Source organism: Ochotona curzoniae, unplaced genomic scaffold (assembly GCF_017591425.1).
Source record: "Ochotona curzoniae isolate NIBS_2020 unplaced genomic scaffold, NIBS_Ocur_1.0 contig_883, whole genome shotgun sequence".
Lineage (NCBI taxonomy): Eukaryota > Metazoa > Chordata > Mammalia > Lagomorpha > Ochotonidae > Ochotona > Ochotona curzoniae.
Genome location: NW_024466599.1, coordinates 27525167 through 27544055, shown reverse-complemented (window position 1 = coordinate 27544055; position 18889 = coordinate 27525167). Strand labels below are relative to the sequence as shown.

General features: G+C 39.7%; 1 protein-coding gene across 2 annotated transcripts in view; it reads left to right on the top strand.

Moving 5' to 3' along the window:
* Positions 1 to 18889, top strand: part of SOS1 (SOS Ras/Rac guanine nucleotide exchange factor 1) — a 115179-nt gene that overhangs the window by 45107 nt on the left and 51183 nt on the right. For both annotated transcript variants that reach the window (XM_040993121.1, XM_040993120.1), the window contains exons 2-5: positions 2940 to 3065; positions 10265 to 10396; positions 12186 to 12350; positions 16644 to 16853. In XM_040993121.1, the coding sequence (XP_040849055.1) occupies positions 2940 to 3065; positions 10265 to 10396; positions 12186 to 12350; positions 16644 to 16853 (633 nt within the window). The remainder of the gene's footprint in view (positions 1 to 2939; positions 3066 to 10264; positions 10397 to 12185; positions 12351 to 16643; positions 16854 to 18889) is intronic.

Below are 18889 nucleotides of genomic sequence, written 5' to 3'. Positions count from 1 at the left end.
TCAGCAAAAAGTGTAAATTGAAGAACTGGAGATACATTGGTGAAGAAATTCTGGTTTTTTTTTTTCTTAACATTGATTGCTTTTAAAATTAATTTTGAGATAACGTGATCACTTTTTACACTTTGTTTTGTTTAAGATGAGCTTTATTTGAAATAGGGATAGCTCTTCTGTCTGCTGGTTCACTCCCCTAAAGGCCTCAGTGGCCAATGCTTGACAGTGTGAAGCCACAAGTCCAGAACTCCGTCCATGTGTCCCACATCTGTGACAGGAGCCCAGGCAACTGAGCCATCCTCTGCTGCTTTCCCAGGAGCGTGGGCCTGGATCAGAAGTGGAGCAGCTGGGATTCACATTAGCACTCCCCCGCACAATGACTGTGTTGTAAGCAGCGGCTTAAGCAGCAGCACACTGAACACTTTATAATGTGTTTTGGGTTACCTAAACCACCTCTTAAAGAGATTTTGATATTTTTAAAAAGTAATTTGAATCGTTATTGATTAGATGCTTTTACCTTAATACTTGTAGCATTTTTATTTATGCCACATTATTAGTGTTTATAATTTAATTTATAACCATTGGAATCCTTTGGATAATCAGTGATATCTTATGTTCCAAATTATTAATGTTTATAGGGCTGTGTTTCCATTCATGACATGCTGATGTTGATTAAAGTATGACAGCATGCTTCAAGTCAAGTTTTATATTGAAGTCCACTATGAAAGTAGGTGTAGTTCATATGCGTTCACTCTCTACTTTGCTATGTCTATTGGAATCGTGGCCAGATTTTCCCACATTGGACAGTCGGGGCGGGGTGCGGGGTTAGTGGAAAGAGCTGTGACTTAGACACAAGGAAGCACAGGCTTAGTGCCTGCAGTATAGCTAGTTAGCAACAGGATCATGGTATCTTGTTTTGTTCTTGTCTACCAAGTAGAGGGACTGAGTTGTGTGACCTCTGAGATCCCTTTTAATCCTGAAAGTTGATGGTTCTTAAAAGATGTGTTTATGTGATGGGATCTTGGGCTGGACGGCAGTCCCATTATAGTTACATTTTCCAGGATTGTATCTCAGTGAAAGCAAGAACTAGGCATATTGTATCTTTCCAAAATAGGTATGTTTATTTGAAGTAAGTATTTTCCATTTGTGATGTACATTTTTATTTTATTTTTTTATTTTGAAAGAGTTACAGAGAGAGGGAGTGAGCTAGAGTGATCTTCATCTGCTGGTTCACTTCTGAGGTGGCCACAACAGCCAGCACTGGGCCAAGCCAAACTCAGAAGCCAGTAGCGTCTCTGGGCCTCCCATTGAGTGGCAGGACTTGTATACTTGAGTCATCACCTACTCTTTCCAGGGTGTGCATCAGTAGGAAGTCAGATCAGAAAGGGAGAAACCAAGACTTAAAGTAGGCTCTCCGCTGTGGGATACTGATGTCCTGAGCAACATCGTAGCAGCTACAACTCATACTCAGCCTGAAAGTATAGCGCTTAAAGAGAAATCAAGACCAGGGATATATTTAGGGTCATCCGCATAAGTATGAGGGTTCAGATTAAAAACAAATGAGATTACTTGTGATAGGAGGAGATGGGGTCAGGTGCTCGTACCATGGCTCAGCAGGCTAGTACTCCAGCATCTCTTGTGGGCCCTGTTTGTGTCCTGCCTGCTTCATTTCCAGTCCAGGCTCTCTGCTAATGGAGTGGGAAAGCAGCGGAGAATGACCCAAGTTCTTGGAACCTTGCACCCATGTGGGAGACCCGAAAAAACTCCTGGCTCCCCTTTTGGATCAAATGCTGGCCATTACAGCATTTGGAGAATGTACCAGCAAATGGAAAAATTTTCTCTCCCTGTATCTTCTATTCTCTGTAAATCTGCCTTTCCAATAAAAATAAATATTTTTTTAAGGAAAAAAAAAAGAGAGAGAGATGGCTCTGGCATTGTGGAGTTGTAGGTTAAACCACTGCCTTCAGTGTTGGTCCCAGCTGCTCTGCTGCGATCTAGCTGCCTGCTAATGGCTTGGGGAAAGCAGCATAAGTTGGCCCAAGTCCTTGGGCCCCTGCACCCAGGTGAGGAACCTAGTTGGAGCTCCTGGCTTGGCCTGGTCTGTTCTAGTACTGGTCATTGAGGCCTTTTGTGGTGTGAACTAGTGGATGGAAGATCTCTGATTTCCTCTCCCTCTTTCTGTACCTGTGCTTTTCAAATAAATAAATCTTTGTTAAAGAGTAGAAGGAAAGAGGAAACAGATAAGACTGATATCCACATTTGAGGAGTGGAGGAAGATGTAGGAAATCTATAAGGAAAGGAAGGAAAGCAGTCAAGAGAACTAGAAGAGAACTAGCATGTGTCATTAATTTTAAGGAAAGAGTTTCCAAAAGGAAGGGAGCGTGACAGGTAGAAAAAGCCCACCATGCTGTATTAACCTTCAGTGATGAATGAAGCAGAGCCAAGCATGATGGTAAAGGATATCTGAGCAGATGGTTTAAGCGTTTGCAGACATGTAAACACTTTTACTGCATTCCCTTAAAAAAATCCTTTGTTGAAAGTTTGTTTAATCTCAGTGTGTTGAGGAGGAACAAGTTTACAAAGGTGGATAGCTACTGATACTAGTGAGAATGTGATAGTGTGTGAATGGATTCAGGACCACAAATTCTGGGGTCTAGTCCAAATTCTCCTTATTTTTACTGCAAGTGATTCAGTCATCTAATGGAGTGCAGAGGCTTACATATAGGTAAAGTATAGTTGGGTTGATAATTGCTGTACTGAATGTGATTAAAGCAGCTGGCCGAATGGTTTAAGACTTCTTAGCTCAGTGTTTCCTCTGAGGAGTGGCAATCCAGTCTAAGATTGTATTCACAGGTCATTCTATATCCTTGAGTATAAATACTCATTAAAAATTAGTTTAATTAGATGAAACAATCCCACTTTTAATTATCTTGCTTTTTTGTTTATAGGTTCAGGGGCAAGTTCATCCTACTCTTGAGTCTAATGATGATGCTCTTCAATACGTGGAAGAATTAATTTTGCAGTTATTAAATATGCTATGCCAAGCGCAGCCCCGAAGTGCTTCAGATGTAGAGGTATGTAACGGCTGTCTTCTGTCTGCCTGGTGTGTCCATGTATAGACATCTGTGTGTGTGTGTGTGTGTGTGTGTGTCTTCTGTCTGCCTGGTGTGTCTTTGTATAGACATCTCTGTGTGTGTAACCTGTGTGCTTGTGCTAATGTCAGGCCAGGAGAGGAGAGTTTGCCCTTCAGTTCTGCACAATACGTACGGCTACGTGGCATGTAAGAATAAGGACTGGGTATTTGGAAGCTTTATATTGAGTATGTGCTAATTTTTATATGTTTCACCTGTTGAGCTATACCATATTTTGCATTTAAGCTAAAGTGAACAGCTTATTGTTGCTAGATTGATACACCTTTAATAGTAGTATACATTCCAGTGTTGCTTTTGTGTGTAAATGCTAGCTAACATTCCAAAAACATTTCCAGGAATGGTTTTGTTTTGTTTCTTTGTTTCTGGATCACTATATATGTCTTAAGTGATAAGTGAATTTCTTTCCACTAACTGAAAGAAAGAGAAACATTTCAAAACCTGGGATGGAGGATACACAGTGGCAGAGAAGTAGGGCAAAAGGATATGAATATGGGTAATAACAGTGCTTTGGAACCTTTTTGGGGCACAGCACCCATGGAACCTAATGGTGTTTTTATGGCACACTGTGAGTAGGAGGTGGTTCTGCATAGGCCCTGCCCTGCTCCCCTGAGGGTAGAACAATTGACAAGGAAGCATATTTATTGAGATTCTTTGCTGAGAAGGGCATTGGAGAATCTAAATCAGATAAGGAAAAAAGTGAAATTAATACTAGCTGATGTTTGAGTGCTTGCTGTTTGGTATTGGGCACTACTCAAAATACTTCTGTACGTCATAATTTACTTAAACTTCATAATAACACCATGAAGATGGTGCTGCTTTCCCCCTAAGTAGAGTGTGAGCTCCTGGAATTCTTTTCCTTATTCACCACTGAATACTCCGCATTCTGACATTATGTCTGACACAGGGAAGCAACTCAGAAAAACTCTGTGTGAAATGAGTGAGTGTGGAAATGGATGCACCGAGAGGTTAAATAACTTTGCACAAGGTCACAGCTAATAAATGATTATTAATAATCGAGAAAGTCTAGTGTTTGGAGTGTGTGTTCTGCTAAGCTCTCCCAGAGGTACAAGAAGGCAAATGGACTGCAAAGAGAGGGAACAGGACATTGGAATTATTAGTAAGAGCAGAGAACTGATCATGTAGAATATCTCAGTGAGAAGAATAAAATAGGCTGAGATCTAAGAGAGAGTTGCTTAAGATTTCATTAGCAGCATGTTTCAAAGCCAGATGGAGCCGTGTGATGGTGCCTGGACCAGGCGCGAAGGTCCCAGATTTCAGTGCTTAGGGGACTAGATTCAATGGGGTTTTACAATGCCCTTAATCTAGGTAGCGAGTGCATAGGAAGATGGGAGGACTTCTCATGAAACTGGAGAATAGTCCAGAGGCGGTTTGCAGAGTGGAAGTGATGTTATTTCCACCTTTAAGTACATTATGACACCAGGACAGTTCCTGTTCTGGAAGTACATGGGGTAGATCCGGTCTTCAATGGCAGCAAATTACGGAGAGTGGAGATACAGAGCAGACTGTACTACAAAACTGCAGTTCTCTTTGGTTTCTTAAGTAATTCACTGTGAATTTCTGATTTCCTTGAGGTACCTATTCTTGTTGGGCCCCAAAGTAGAGCCTAAGAGAATCTGGATGCCTGACTCTCCCCTTAAATCCAGCTGCTGTCTCGGATCCTCGCTAGGTTCCCACACAGTGCTTACACAGCGCCTCCACCTCCAACCCTGTGTGTTGTGTCTACAGTGGGGTTGCACATTTCATCTTGCTTATTATTCTGATGTTGGTATATTCTGGAAACATTGTGAACGCAGTCAGTAGATGTTGCACAATGGCTTTGCTGATCAATTCTTTTTCCTTTCAATTAATACAGAAACTAAGGAGAATTCAATTCTCAAAAAAATAATTACGAATCTCTCAGTCTTTGACTTGATCAGTTTAATCACCCTCTAGATATACTCAAAGCAAAGGCTGTTATGTAGATGTTTAATGTTTACACAGAAGATAATTTCTGAAGCATCTTAAGATATTTATCAGATAGCCAGCATTATTGCTTTTAAATAATTATTTATGAATAGGAAAACAGAATGGCAGGGGGAGAGGTCAGTTTTTTTTAATTTTTAAAAAAGATTTTATTTATTTTTTTTGGAAAGTCAGATATACAGAGAGAAGGAGAGACAGAGGAAGATCTTCCATCTGCTGATTCACTCCCCAAGTGGCTGCAATAGAAAGAGCTGAGCTAATCTGAAGCCAGGAGCCTTGAGCCTCTTCCAGGTCTCCCATGCAAGTGCAGGGTCCCAAGGCTTTGAACCATCCTTAACTGCTTTCGCAGGCCACAGGCAGGGAGCTGGATGGGAAGTGGGGCTGCTGGGATTAGAACCAGCACCCATATGGGATCCCGGGCGTGTACAAGGTGAGGATTTCAGCTGCTAGACCCAGGAGATCAGTTGATTGATCCTCCATCCACTGGTTCACTTCCCAGATACTTGAAATAAATAGAACAGCACCAGGCTAAAGACAGAAACCAGTAATTCCATTTGGGTCTCCCAGCTGGATGGTAGGAACCCAAGTACATGGACCATCATCTGCCACCTCCCAGATGCATTGATACGAAGCTGTACAGAAGCACAGAGTAGCTGTGCATCAAATTGGTAGCCTAACATGGGTCGTGGTTATCCTAAGCAGCAGCTTAACGTGCTGTGCTGCGAGGTCTGCCCCACTGTTGTGGTTTTTGAGCACTTCACCTGGGCTGTTAGAATGGAAGGAGCTCTGTGAGAGTCCCGGGCGCTGGCTTTAGGGCTGAGATGAACTGTTTGAAGAGAATGTGTAATTGTATGGTAGAAGTTAAAGTATCAATCAGTTGTTACAGGCTTTGGAATTTCAAGGTATTACTGTGTACATTTTTTATGTCCTTGTAACAGTCCTGTTGGGTAATAGTTACTCCCTTATATTATTTTAAAAAAAAGTTAACCCTTAGAATAAAATAAATAGGGGACAGTGTTGTGGCACAGCAGGCTAAGTTGCTGTCTGTGATTCTGGCACCCGTAATGGATGCTAGTTTGAATCCTGGCTGCTCCACTTCCAAGCTGTCCCCCTGTTAATGTGCCTGTGAAAGTAGCAGAAGATGGCCCAAGTGCCTGGACTCCATATGGGAGACCCAGGTAGGTAGAGTTCCAGGCTCCTGGCCCCAGCCATTGTAGCCACTTGGGGAGTGAACTAGTGGATGCAAGATCTTCCTCTGTCTCTCCCTCCCTCTCAGTAATTCTTTAAAAAATAAATAAATAAATAAAACTAGAAAAAAGAGAGAAAAGAAAAATAGTATTTTATAGACAAGGAATAAGTATTAGTGATGCAGCCTGCATCTTCCCCATCAGTACTGTACATGCCCTTCTTTCTGCCGGATCCCCTGAAGTATATTTAGAGGAAAATGTGGAGATGTGGAGATTCTGAGATGAGTACAGTGATGTGCTAGTCCATTTGCTGTAACACATACCTTAGACAGGTAATTTTTTACAGCACAAATGCATCACCGGTTGTTCTGGGGGCTGGGAAGGCCGTGGTCCAGGTGTAGGCGGACTCACTGGCGAGTGCCCTGGGCAGTGCATCTTCACACGCTGAAAGCAGAACCAGCCTCCTGCATGCGGAAGGCAGACCCCCGTGATGTAGTCACTTCCTAGAAGTCTCACCTCTTAATGGAACCCCCACAGTGAGGATTAGGTTTCAATGTGAATTTGGGAAGGACACAAACATTCAGACCATAGCAAGCGGTGTTTGATATTCTTGTATCAGGAAATGATTTTCCATTTTCCTCATTCATCAGGATGCAGCATTTCTTTTAAAATATGCCTTTTAAAATAACAAAGCCCCCAAATTTAGCAAACCCTTCAGTATTTGGACTGAGAGATGCTTCATCAAAATGAAGAGAAATTGAGGGTCATACAAAAAAAAATCCTTAAAAAAAAAAAGATAAGGGATTGGCATGATGATGTAGTGAGCTAATACTGTCTGCAGGTGCCAGCATGGGTACTGGTTCATGCCCAAGCTGCTCAACATCTAATCTGCCTCTCTGCTTTATGGCCTGAAGGCAGCAAAGAATGGCCTGAGACCATGGGCCCCTGCTCCCACGTGGGAGACCCGGAAGAAGCTCCCGGCTCCTGGCTTTGGATCCACTCAGCTTCAGCATTGTGGCCATTTATGGGAGTGAACCAGCGGATGGAGTTCCTTTCTTTCTGTGTCTCTTCCTCTGTAAAAAAATCTGCCTTTCAAACAAAAATAAATAAATCTTTTTTTTTTAAAGTTCAGTTCAAATTAGAATATGTGCATCTTAAAGTTTTTCTAAAGAATATATTGATGGCTTTGAAATATAAGCATAATTCACACTAGGCTGGCAACTGTTACTTTATGGCAACTGCTAGGTTGTCTGTTTAAATGAAGAACAAAGTGAATTTTAATTGCTCTCTGATTTTAGGAAAATGGGTAATTCAGTGTTGAGTAGATGGAAGCATATTCCCCCTTGCTTGCGCTGATTAAAATGTTAGGATAAAATGTACTGAAGAATTGTTAACTACAGAATTGTTTATGCTTCTCATAAAATCATGATACATTGTACTGCAGAACTGTGTGCTACAAAATAATGGTCCAAATGGATGGGGCTTTGTAGCCAGTATTCATTAATTCCTGCTACCAGGATGTAAGTCTTTATTCTCTGTCAGCTAGTGTTTTAGGTGACTAAGGATGTCTGCAGAAATGCTATCACAGTGCACAAAGAAGGATGTATGTCATTTGGCCCTGTTGATTCAAGTTAGTTAAAATGTGAAAGGATATGTATAAAAAGTGTTATTTTCTGGTTAATTTCTCCCTCTCCTGTAATAAGTATCAGTTTCTATGAAGAGGCAAATGCTAATAATAGTCTGGTTTTTTTCCTTCCTTCCTTCCTTCCTTTCTTCCTTCCTTCCTTCCTTCCTTCCTTCCTTCCAACTATCCATTCTTCCTTCCTTCCATCCTTCCTTTTTCTTTTCTTTTTCTTTTTTACCTCCATATGTCCTTTGGTTTGTCTTTCATTTCTTTCTGGCCACCTCGGCCGATGTCTCGTGTCTTTCCTGTTTTCTCCATGGCCTGTGTGACCTCTGTTCAACATTGATTTTCACAGGGCTCTGATACACATTTTTCTTCTTGTGCTCACTCAGGCTTTCTTGGGGCTCTGTTACATTAGACTTTTTTTTTTGGTTGTGAGCCTTCTCATCCACAGATAGAAAGTCTGCTTTCTTTTTCACCCATTCATTTTATAAGGCCTTTTTCCTTGGTATCCTAATGAATCATTATGTTAAATCCACTTGTAATTGTCAGGTTGAATCCAGTTTCTGTCATGCTGCTTTTCTACCGCTAATATCACCTATATTTTAAGATAAGTGATAAAAACACTTTAGTGCATTGCCCAGCCAACGCTGTGAAAAACAGAGGGATGGGCGATTGGTGCAGTGGCTAAAATTCCTGGTGAGATATCCATGTCCCTATCCGTGTGCCTGGCTTGATTTCTGCTGTAGCTCCCCTGCCAAACTTCCTGCTGTAGCTGATTCTTGCCAGCTCACTAGTGGCTGAAGTAGTTGGATTCCTGCCACCCACGCGGGACATCTCGACTGCGGTCCTAGCTCCTGGCTTCAGCTCCCTGGGCAGTGCTGGCACTCGTAGATAGTGTGGCCATTTGGCTTAGTAGATACACATTGCCTCTGTCTGTGTCCCTCTACCTCTCAAATTAGTTATTTCAAAAAACAGAGTAGAAAATTCCAGTGTACTGCAGGTAAGCAGGGTAGGTCTTGTGTCATGCAACTGTTTCAAGTGAGAATGTTCGGTGTCTTAAGTGTGTAATGTAAAATGTGTTGAGAATTTATGTCTTACTATGACTTGAATTAAAGCAAAAGCTACAGTGGAAAAAAAAACTAGAAAAATGTTAGAAGTCCACAGAATTGTACCATTATTGGGTTGTACCATATTTAACCTACTCAGGTAATCACTAGCTAAACCCCAGGTATAAATATTTACCTGAAACCAAGATATAGTTACTCCTAAATCTCTTGTCATTTTGTGGCTAACCAGTCTGCAGAATTTACTTAGATAAGACAATAACTGTTGCTGTGGATGTTCTTTTCCACTTCTTTCCTCCCTTCCTTCCCTCCCTTTCCACCTGTCAGGCTTCCCAGGGTGTTGGCATTGCCTTTACTGCATGAAGGTACAATTCCAGCAGATTTTTGGTTGCATTTTTATGACTGTAATTTATTTCAGCACACTTCTGATTCCAATAATTAGAATTAAAATAATTACTGTAAAATTGGAAGCTCGTTGAACATAACAGAACAGATAATTTAATCAAGCTGAGTGGATTATGTTTCTCAGTGTATTTATTTCTTTGTGATGTGTGCAACGCTCATTGTATTCTTCCCCCTTCCTTAGTGTGTCTTGGAAATCTCTATTTTATTTTTTCCTTGGAAACCAAAGCTGCTTTCTTTCAGAGTTATAATCTGGGGTAATGGTTTATTTCATCTGTGATTTAAAAATACACTACTTGTTAAATACTGGTCAACTTAAAATGGCTAAAGTTGAAGAATAGCGACCTCTACTGGTTTTAATTGTGATATCAATGCAGATGGATTTTAAAACTTAAAAGTCTTTTGAAATTAATTAGTTTATTAAAGAAAATTCAGCTGGTACAGTAATTTTAGTTATCGCACATTCTGTGGGAATTTTAACTGAATAAGTGCTAGAAATTAAATGGCAATATTTTCTTTAAAAGTTAATGACTTATGGAAGCTGCAGTGTATTAAAATTTCTGCTACTCATGAAAACCATTAATTTCCATGATTTGTAAATAATTTTATAAATACCTTTGTGTGATGGATTAAAAAAATTCTTAGTGATTTCAATTGCATAATGTTGCGCTTGTAATTGATATTAAAAGTAAAGTGAATGAGAATTATAATTAGATACTCATTTCTTGAGTTTCGGTTTTACACCTTGAAATTTTTAAAAGTCGAGTATGAAGTGGATTCTACTTATAGAATAAATTTTAAGTGAACAGCACTATTTCATGTGTTTGTTGCTTAGTTGTTATTTTCCTGTCTTCCAAGGAACGTGTTCAAAAAAGTTTTCCTCATCCAATTGATAAGTGGGCAATAGCTGATGCCCAATCGGCTATTGAAAAGAGGAAGCGAAGAAACCCTTTATCTCTCCCAGTAGAAAAAATTCATCCTTTATTAAAGGTAAAGCTGAAATGTTACCTTCTTGCCTTTTACAAGCACACTAAACGCCACCATTTTCAACATTGAGACTATATTTTACCGAGAGTAGAATCAACTGAGGAGTAAAATGCTCTTGTTCTAATTTTCCAGGGATTCCTGTTGTTGGGAATGATCTGTGATAGTAGGAAAGCATACGATGAATGTCCTGATTTAAAGTTAGGATTGTGAAACTTTTAATTTTAGTTATTATTAGAACCATGAGGAGAATTCCTGGCAATTCTTTTCTTTTTAGTTAGATCCAAATATCCCTATAAAATCCTGTAAGAACTTTAGTATCCTGTAAGGACTTCTGCAAGACTGCCGTAGGTTTATCTGTAATCCTGGGACTAAAATCCCTGGAGATCACTCACACGGCCCAGTGCTGCTGGTTTAAATCAGTCATCTAGCTAATTCCATCTCTTCTGAACTAAGAGAGTCACTGCTGGGAACCCCAGCGAGGCGATTTCTGATTTACTTAATAATGTCAACTAATGATTTACAACAAAAATGAAGATGCGACAAGAATTGAAATTCAGTCATATTTTCAGTAGAAATAATTTTGTAATACCATAATACAGACAGGATACCAAAGTCCTATTACATTGTCTGTGTTGATTTTGGTCATTACTGTTCCCCGCACTTTGTAACTTAAGGTAGCAGAGGCAGAAAGGGAGCAAGTCCTTGGCAGGTCTGATCCAGGAGACTCTTAGTGACCGTGTGAGGAAATCCAGCTCTGCGGAATCTTTTAGAAATTTTGAGGCTAACTCCTTGGGTAATGTTTAAGGCTGCCAGAGGTTATGGTTTGCATTTGGTAATTCGGATAGATATGCTTGCCTTTATTTTAATTGTCTGAGGAAATGTTCAAGTGTTTGAAAGTTCTTAAATTGTTAGTAGTTGCATTCTTCTTTGTAATTCTCTTTTCAAGATTTTCATTGGCCATACAATTCCAAATCCAGATTGCAATTATAATTCTAAAAGAACGAACAGATTGATATGTGCATGTTGTGTTAATCTTACATTTTGGGTTTTTTAAGTAATTAGGGATATTATTTCAACTTACTAATACATCTCTATCATGATACATTTAATAGTTTTAATATATCTTAAAAGATTAATACAATCTGTCCCCAACTTGTGATAAACTTACTTAAAATTCTTTCCTCTTAATTGGATTGTATTTAGAAAATTTATTTTTTGTTTTCCTGTAGAAGCTGGTGAGCCCCACAAAAGCCAATGTCTTTGAAGCCTACTAAGACATTGGACACGCCCTCCGTAACACAGCATGAGGGTGTTCTAGAAAGAGCAGTAACATCTGAAAAGTACCACTTAGGGTTTGGGGGAGCCTGTGTTCCTTTGGAAAGGATCAAGGTGTAAGGCTAATAGATATTGCTTATTTTTAATAATATGTTAGCTTATTTCTATGTAAAAGAAAAAAAGCCTTTGTTGTGGCTACTTCCAGGTATTCTGAATTCAGGAACAAAGAGCTTTTGTTCCCCTCCCATAAACACGAGTTTCCCTTTCTAGGTTAGGGATTAAATGTTCAGTAGTCTATATGTCTCAAGTTATTTCATTGATCAGGGGTAACCTTGCCTTTCTCTTTTGTAGCTTATATTTTAATAGTAACACATGAATTTTTCATAGATGAGTCATTTGAGATTAAATGTTGATATCACAGGACTCACTAAAATTAAAGCTAAACTGTGTTTTTGTGTCCAGTGTGTTAAGTTTAAAATATATAATTTTGAAGCATTCTTTTCTTCTAATTTTCCAGGAGGTCCTAGGTTATAAGATTGACCACCAGGTCTCTGTTTACATAGTAGCAGTATTAGAATATATTTCTGCAGACATTTTAAAGCTGGTGGGGAATTACGTAAGAAATATACGGCATTACGAAATTACAAAACAAGACATTAAAGTGGCAATGTGTGCTGACAAGGTAGGAACTGGCTTTTATAAATTTTGTTCTCTAGTTTTAATCCGTGTGTGTTTGGATTGAGGCACAGTATTCAGCCAGAACAAAATTGTATGTGATATTATGTGTTGGGGGTTATTTCCAGTAAATAATAGGAAGTATGTGAGATAGCACTTTATAGAATTAGGTTATTAGATGTATAATGCTAAAATATGCTTAAACACATCATACATTTTTTTTGGTGTATATTGCTGCGCTAGGATTAATTATAATAAAAATGGCTTTTTTATAGATTTATTTAATTTTTGTTGCAAAGTCAGATATACAGAGAGGAGGAGAGACAGAGAGGAAGATCTTCCATCTGATGATTCACTCCCCAAGTGAGCACAATGTCTGGTGCTGTGCCGATCTGAAGCCAGGAGCATCTCCTACGTGGTGCAGGGTCCTATGGGTCATCCTTGACTACTTTCCCAGGCCACAAGCAGGAAGCTGGATGGGAAGCGGGGCTGCCAGGATTAGAACTGGTGCCCCAGGGGATTCCTGGTGCGTTCAAGCTGAGGACTTTAGCCACTAGGCCACACAACAATGTCTTTTTTAAGAGATTTATTTAAAAGGCAAGTTTACAGCAAGGGAGCGAGACAGAGGAGGAGGAACAGCGAGGTCTGTCATCCACTAGTTCATTCCCCAGTGTGGAGCTATTCGTTTCACAATGGCAGCAGTGGGGCCAGGCCAGGAACTTGGAATTCCATCCTGGTCTCCAATAATGGTAATAGGGGCCAAAACACTTGTATTATTTTTTGCTGCTTTCCTAGGCGCATGCGCAGAAGTGGAGTAGAGGCAGAGAAGGGGAGGGTAGGAGATGGGCAGCGTGGCTTAGCACGCAAAACCACTGTCTGCAGCACCAGCATCCCATCTGAGCAGTGGTTTGAGTCCCAGCTGCTCCACTTTGAATCCAGCTTTCTGCTGATGTACTTAGGAGAGACAGCAGAGGATTGCCCAAGTACTTGGATCCCTGCACCCACGTGGGAGACCCAGAAGAAACTCTTTGCTTTTGGCTTTGGACTGGCCCAGCTCTCGCCATTGCAGCCATTTGGGGAGAGTAAACCAGTGGATGGAAGACATCAGTCTCTCACTAATTCTGCCTTTCAGAGAAATAAAATAGATCTTTTAAAAAAAGAAACAATTTGGACTTTGGGTGTTCATGTAGAATGAGGGCATTGTAGGCAGCAGCTTAACCTACTGTGTCACAATGCTGGACTCAACAGTAATCTCTCAATAATGATCCTACTAAAATTTTATTTGAATTGAAAGATTTATAATGTTATAGATTTACATGAAAACAGCTTCTAAAAAAATTTGTTTATTTTTATTGGAAAGGTAGGTTTCTGAGAGGAAAGATCTTCCATCTGCTGGTTCACTCCCCACGTGACTACAATAGCCAGAGCTGAGCCAATCCAAAACCAGGAGCCAGGAGCTGCTTCTGGGTCTCACAAGTGGGAATAGGGTCCGAAGCAGTTGGACCAGACTCCAATACCATTCCAGGCCATAAGCAGGGAACTTGGTGGGAAGTGGGAACTTGATGGGAAGTGGGGCAGCTGGGACGTGAACCGGCACTTGCAAGGTGGCAAATTATTACTGAGTCCTTATGCCAGGCCCAAAAACAATTTTTGAAAATGAAAATATTAGGGGGACCTGGCATGGTGGCCTAGTTGCTATAGTCCTGACCTTGCATGTGCCAGGGTCCCATATGGGTGTCAGTTCTAATCCCAGCTGCTCCACTTCCCTTTCAGCTTCCTGCCTGTGGCCTGGGAAAGCATTGGAGGACAGCTTAAAGCCTTGGGACCCTGCACCTGCTCCTGGCTCCTGGCTTTAGATCAGCCTAGGTCCAGCCATTGTGGCCACTTGAACTAGCACAGGGAATTTGTCTCTGTAAATCTGACTTTCCCATAAAAATGAATAAAATCTTTTTTAAAAAAAGAAAAAGAAAGGAAAGGGGAGAGAGAGGAAAAAAGAAAAAGAAAGAAGGGAGGAAGGAAAGAAAAGAAAGGAAAAGAAAAAAATAAGGAAGGAAGGAAAATACAGGGAGGCAGTGTTGTGGTGTAATGGGCAAAGTTGCCGCCTGTGACACAGGCATTCCGTGTGGGTGCAGTTTGGTATCCCTGCTGCTCCCCTTTCCATTAGGCTCCCTGCTAATAATCCAGGAAAAGAACAGTTGAAGATAACCCAAGTGTTTGGGCCACTGCCACCTGTGTGGGAGACATGGAAGAGGCTCCTGGCTCCTGGCTCCTGGCTTCGGCTTAGCTCAGCCCTGGCTGTTGTCCCCACTGGGGCAGTGAACCAACAGATGGGAAAACTCTCTCCCTGCCCCTATCTCTCTCTCCTTGTTCCTTTCTCTTTCTCTCTCCTTGTTCTCTCTCTCCCCTGCCTTTCTCTGTAACTTCGCCTCTCAAATAATAAATCTTTAGAAGAAACAAAAAGAAAAATATTAGAAAAAGTTTTACTTTTATACTTCGCTTCCTTCAGATGTTAGTTGTGCAGTTAAAACAATATTAAGAACATTTATTGAAAGTTTAGTCTGTAGAAAGTGTACGACTTCTTTCATTTGGGCCTTGTGACTTTTCTAAGGCTCGCCTTACTTACATGTTACCAAAGAGATGTGGAAGTTCAGGAAGAGCTTGTTGTAGAATTTTCTGAGAAATTTCAGATCTTAAACTTAAAAACCAGAGATCTGAGTCCAGTTTTTTTAGTAATTACTTCAGTATTTCATTTATGATAATCGCTTAGCAGGAAAAAAAAAAAAGAATATTTTGGGATAAACTTCTTACATTTTTCTCACTATACTTCTTGAAATAGTCTTTCAGATATCTGAACCTACTTCATGTTTATGTGTTGTTTCAGAATATATTAATAGAGAATGAATGTAACATCTGACTTGAAGAATTTCAAATATTTTGATATTTTTAAATGAGTAAATGTTTATTTTATATTATTAAAGTTAACAAGATATTTGAAGATCTGTATAATCATTATTTGTTTGAAAGGCTGACAGACCAATACTAGTTTTTCTTCTAACAGTCAGGGTTGGGACAGGCATAAGCCAAAAGGCTGTCAGTCTGGGTTTCTCACTTAGATGGCAGGGACCCAAATTCTTAAGCCAGAAAGCTTTGCTCATATATTGAAGAAATACCAAAAATGGAAAATCATTTCCTGAAGTAAGAATATAAGATACCCAGGGTTTTGATTAGCAGAAAGATGGAGTGGGGAGTAGAATCAGAATTTGGAAAAGCACTTTAATGTGGGATGTGGACAATCCAGGTGAAGCCTTAACCCCTGTGCCAAATACCCATCCCTACAGTTGATACATTTAATGAGTCAGATAAAATATTTTTGAATACCTACTATGTGTTCACACAGGTCAAAGACAGAATTATAAATCAAGACTCCAGAGTTGATGAAGCAGTATTTACATTGGTAAAACAAGCAGAGTGTGACACAAGATAAATTATTTTTTTATTGTTGCAGGAATGGTGATGCCCTAGAAATTTGTAAGAAGGAAAAAGATGAGTTTTGATGAGAATAGTAGCAAGAGTAGACTTTGGGGAAATAGATTGTTTTGATATGCTCTCAACAGATAGAGAAGTCAGCAGTGACCATGACAATTCAGACACGACTTAGTGAGGCCCTAGGTTGATACGATGGTAGTAAGCATGTGGAGCTGAGCAAACCACATCAGAGAAATCCAGGACAAGATCTGGGAACAAATCATAAATAATGAATTAACAGGAGGGACACATGGTTAGGCAGGTAGGTTGCAGTGTTAGCACAGGACTTGGAGGAAGATGTACCACCAGAGATAGAGAAGCCTCGGGGTGGGGGCTGAGCACATCTCAGAAGATACAGTTATGTTTCTGCTTTTCATTATTTAGAAAACAAATTAGGGGGCCACGGTGTGGTATTCTTGGTAACGCTGCTGCCTGTGAGAATACGCACATCATATATGGTCAGGTTTGTGTCCTGGCTGCGCCACCTCTGGTCTGGCTCCCTGCAAATGTCCTGGACAAAGGAGCAGAGGAAGGCCCGAGTGTCTGGCCCCTGCCGGCCATGTAGGAGACCGAGGTGAAGCTCCTGCCTCCCTGCTTGCCTTAGTCCACACCCTTCCGTTGCAGCCATCTGAGGAGTAAACAAGCAGAGAGACGTCTCTCTCTGTTTCAAAATGAATCTTAAAACATATACACACACATTCAAAAAGACTCTTGGGAAATTTATTTCAAATTTGTGGACTTATGTTTTGTTGTGCTTTTTTATCTGATTGTATAGGTATTGATGGATATGTTTCATCAAGATGTAGAAGATATAAACATACTGTCTTTGACTGATGAAGAGCCTTCCACCTCAGGAGAACAAACTTACTATGATTTGGTAAAAGCATTTATGGCAGAAATTCGACAATATATAAGGGAACTGAATCTAATTATAAAAGTTTTTAGAGAGCCCTTTGTCTCCAATTCAAAGTTGTTTTCAGCAAATGTAAGTATTGTAGATATATACACTCCCTAACGCACGTATACATGTATATAAATACGTATATGTGTGTATTATGTTAGTGAAACTATTTCAAACTTATGCAGTTTATTACTTTGCCACTTTTGTAAGTTTGTAAGACAACTCAGGATCACAAATTGCTATAACTTTGAAGACATTTAATCGGAAGTTAAAAGAAAAAAGTCTAAAGTAGACATAAGTGAAAATGAATTTAAAGAATCTTTCGTGTGCTCTGAAGAATAAGCACTTGTACTTAGGTAGAAGATATTTTTGTTTAGTTTGACTAAACACTAAACAGCCAACACTTCGGTGTCTGTGGGTACCAGACATAGCAATTGGGATTTGAAGATGAGAAAGAAAAAATTAATTCCCTCAAGCGTAGCCAAGGCTGTTGTAAACTTAAAATTAAATTGTAATACAGTGGCATCGTTACCATGGTAGAAGTATGAGAGGAGTAGTATTGGAAGCACAAAAATGGACAGTAATATTGAAATCCAGGGGAATTACCTTCTTATAGTATTAAACTCACCGAACTCCTTGAAAGCAGGTGAGGTTGTCTGAGAGGGCTAGGTGCTAATGATTTCTGAAAGTAGCCACAGGGTGATAGGTGACTGAAGGAGAAGCAGTAATCACCCCAGAATCTGGGAAGGGCCCAGATTGTGGTGATGTGTGAATAAAATAAGGAGTAGATATGAAGATGGCTGCACAAATCTAAATATGCTAAAAATCATGATTTTGGTCACTTAAATGAATTGTGTGGTATATAAATTATATTTCAATGAAGTCATTTAAATAACAGGAGTAAAGAAGAAACAGACTGTGTTAGCAAACAAAAATCAAGAAATATAGCCAAACCACATCAAAAGGGGCTCAAAATCAGTAATCATCACAGACATGCACATTAAAACCACAAGGAGATGGTATCGTACACTCATTCGAAGGCTAGAAATTTTTAAACATGACAGTATCCAATGTTGAAAAGGATGAGAAACAACTGCTTGTGGGAACATAAAATTCCCATTTGTGAGATGTATCTAGGATAAACATTTTACAAAACAGTTTGAAAATTTCTTGTAGCAATACGCATAAGCTAACAATACTGCCCAGCAGTTATTTTAGGTTTTTCTCCCAGGAGAAATGAAAATGTGTCTGTACAAAACTTGTTCCTGCATGTTGATAGCAGCTTTATTGTAGTAACCACCAGAAGCTGCAAAGCTTCGGGTGTCCATCAAAGAGGAAAGACTGTGCAAATTGTGATCTGCCCTCACATTGGAGTACTACTGAGTGGTACAAAGGAGTGAAGTAGCAGACATGCAACAGCATGGGTGCATCCTAAAGCACATGAACCAAGAAGCTAGGCACCATGGGATCCTGTTGTTCAGCATTCTGTAGTGAGAGAAAGCAAAGCACTGGGTTTCTGGAGCGAAGGTCTCGAGGACAGCTAGGGAAAGGGCCAGAAGGAAACTTCTTAAGGTGATAGAAACATTCTGTATTCTGACTGTGATGAAAACCCCAAATGTAAATAGTGACATAAAGTCTCTCCAAAAATTACATTTAAAATTATATGTGAACTATGTCTCAAAATTGGTTAGAGAAAATACAGTCACTGATAAAAATAATCACATCAACTAGTAATGACCAGTTGATTTTAATGTAGCACTATGAAATCAGTATGCTTTCAGAGTCATTATTACTATTCACCTGTAAGAAACTAATGGTGGAAATTCTTGACATAGTACCATAAAGGATTATTCACTCTGTGTATGTATGATATATCCAGAATAGGCAAATCCATGTGGACTGAAATTAGAATAGTACTTGCCTGAGATACAATGAGGAATGACACTAGTAGATGCAGGGTATCTTCTGGGGTAATGAAGTGTTTTAGAATTTGATCGTGTTGCTATAACACTGTAAGTATTCTTAAAAAACATTGAATAGTAGACATTTTACAAGGGTGGATTTTATGAAGTGTGAATTATAGCAATAGAAGAATTACACAAAGAAAAGAATATCTGCAA